Source organism: Colobus angolensis, unplaced genomic scaffold (assembly GCF_000951035.1).
Source record: "Colobus angolensis palliatus isolate OR3802 unplaced genomic scaffold, Cang.pa_1.0 Scaffold874, whole genome shotgun sequence".
Classification (NCBI taxonomy): domain Eukaryota; kingdom Metazoa; phylum Chordata; class Mammalia; order Primates; family Cercopithecidae; genus Colobus; species Colobus angolensis.
This window is the reverse complement of record NW_012122643.1, coordinates 39832-41290: the sequence shown is the minus strand read 5'-3', so window position 1 is coordinate 41290 and position 1459 is coordinate 39832. Positions and strand designations below refer to the sequence as shown.

The 1459-nt window shown below is 50.0% G+C and overlaps 1 protein-coding gene across 1 annotated transcript in view; it reads left to right on the top strand.

The window, feature by feature from the left end:
- Positions 1 to 1051: 1051 nt before the first annotated feature.
- The window catches only part of LOC105503693 (72 kDa type IV collagenase-like), a gene marked incomplete at its 3' end in the record, with an annotated part of 17127 nt that continues 16719 nt past the window's right edge, over positions 1052 to 1459 (top strand). The window contains exons 1-2 of the mRNA XM_011930698.1: positions 1052 to 1193; positions 1370 to 1459. Of these exons, the coding sequence (XP_011786088.1) occupies positions 1052 to 1193; positions 1370 to 1459 (232 nt within the window). The remainder of the gene's footprint in view (positions 1194 to 1369) is intronic.

Sequence of the window (1459 nt, the reverse complement as noted above, 5' to 3'; positions counted from 1 at the left end):
GGTGTGGGGATCCTGAGGGCAGCTTTGATAGGACAGTAGATGGTGTGGACCCTCGGGGTGGTTTAGATGGGGGCAACACAACACGGAGTGGACACTGGAGAGCCACGTTGACATAGGGGCAGATGGTGTGCTGTGGTGTAACCTGGAGGCCGTCTAAACCCGAAGCAAGTGGTCTACTATGCTGTCCAATATGGCAGCCATCAGGTAGAATATACATGGCTATTTAAATTTAAATTAGTTAAAAATTTAAAATCAGTTTCCAGGTCACACTGGGCACATTTCAAGTGCTCAAAAGACACAGGAGGCTAGTGGCTATTGATATTGGACAGCACACACAAATAATATTCCTCTTATCACAGAAAGCTCTGTTGGATGATGCTGGTAGATACTGAGGAAATGTAGATATATGAGAGTGGTTTGGAAACAATGGAGCAGTGTAGACATGAGAGGAAGGGTCATAGAACCCGGGGCCAGGTGGCCATGTGAGTTTATGATGTGAACATTGCCAGTAGCACAGACATAAAGGTAGGTGGTATAGACACTGAGTGGTAAGTGATGAAGGTAAAGAGCATGGGAAACAGTGTAGACAAGTGGATGGGTGGTACAGGCCTTGGTGACAAGGTGGGCATGAGAATTCGTGTTGCAGATATTGGTGATAGTGATAGTGTGACATGAAGGCAGGATTGTGGTTAAGAGGGCAGTATTGACAAGAGGGTGGATGGCATAGACACTGGGGACGATCAGGATGGGGTGAGGACACTAGTGTGGTAATGTGTGTATGTGGTAGGTATAGTGTCATGGTGGTAGTGTAGACAATGAAGGTAGTGGGTATGGATACTGGGAGTCATGTAAACCTGGGAGAGCAGCGTAAACCATAGGATGGTAACAACCGGGTCAGCAGATCTCTACTGAGCCCCTGTGTTCGCAGTCCTGGATAACCCCACTGGGATGAGGGAAGGGGACAGATGCTGGGTGGGCTGACAGGCTCCACATGTAGATGGGGTGGGAGGGATTTCCAGGTCTAGGTGGCACAGCTAGAAGCTAAAACCCAATGTGTGTTTCAGAGCATGGCGACGGATACCCCTTTGATGGTAAGGACGGACTCCTGGCTCATGCCTTTGCCCCAGGCACTGGTGTTGGGGGAGACTCCCACTTTGATGATGATGAGCTGTGGACCTTGGGAGAAGGCCAAGGTGAGAAAGGGGCCCTCTGCATGCCCCATACCTTCTCTCCTGTCCTCTCTCCACTCCATTTGCTTGGACCGGAGAGGTGGGAGGGGAGGAAAGTCACACATCTGGGTGAGTCAGAATCTTGGTCTCCAAAGAAGGCATGGAGAAGTCCAACCTCCCCCTTCCATGTCACCCTTTAGTGGTCCGTGTGAAGTATGGGAACGCCGATGGGGAGTACTGCAAGTTCCCCTTCTTGTTCAATGGCAAGGAGTACAACAGCTGTACTGACA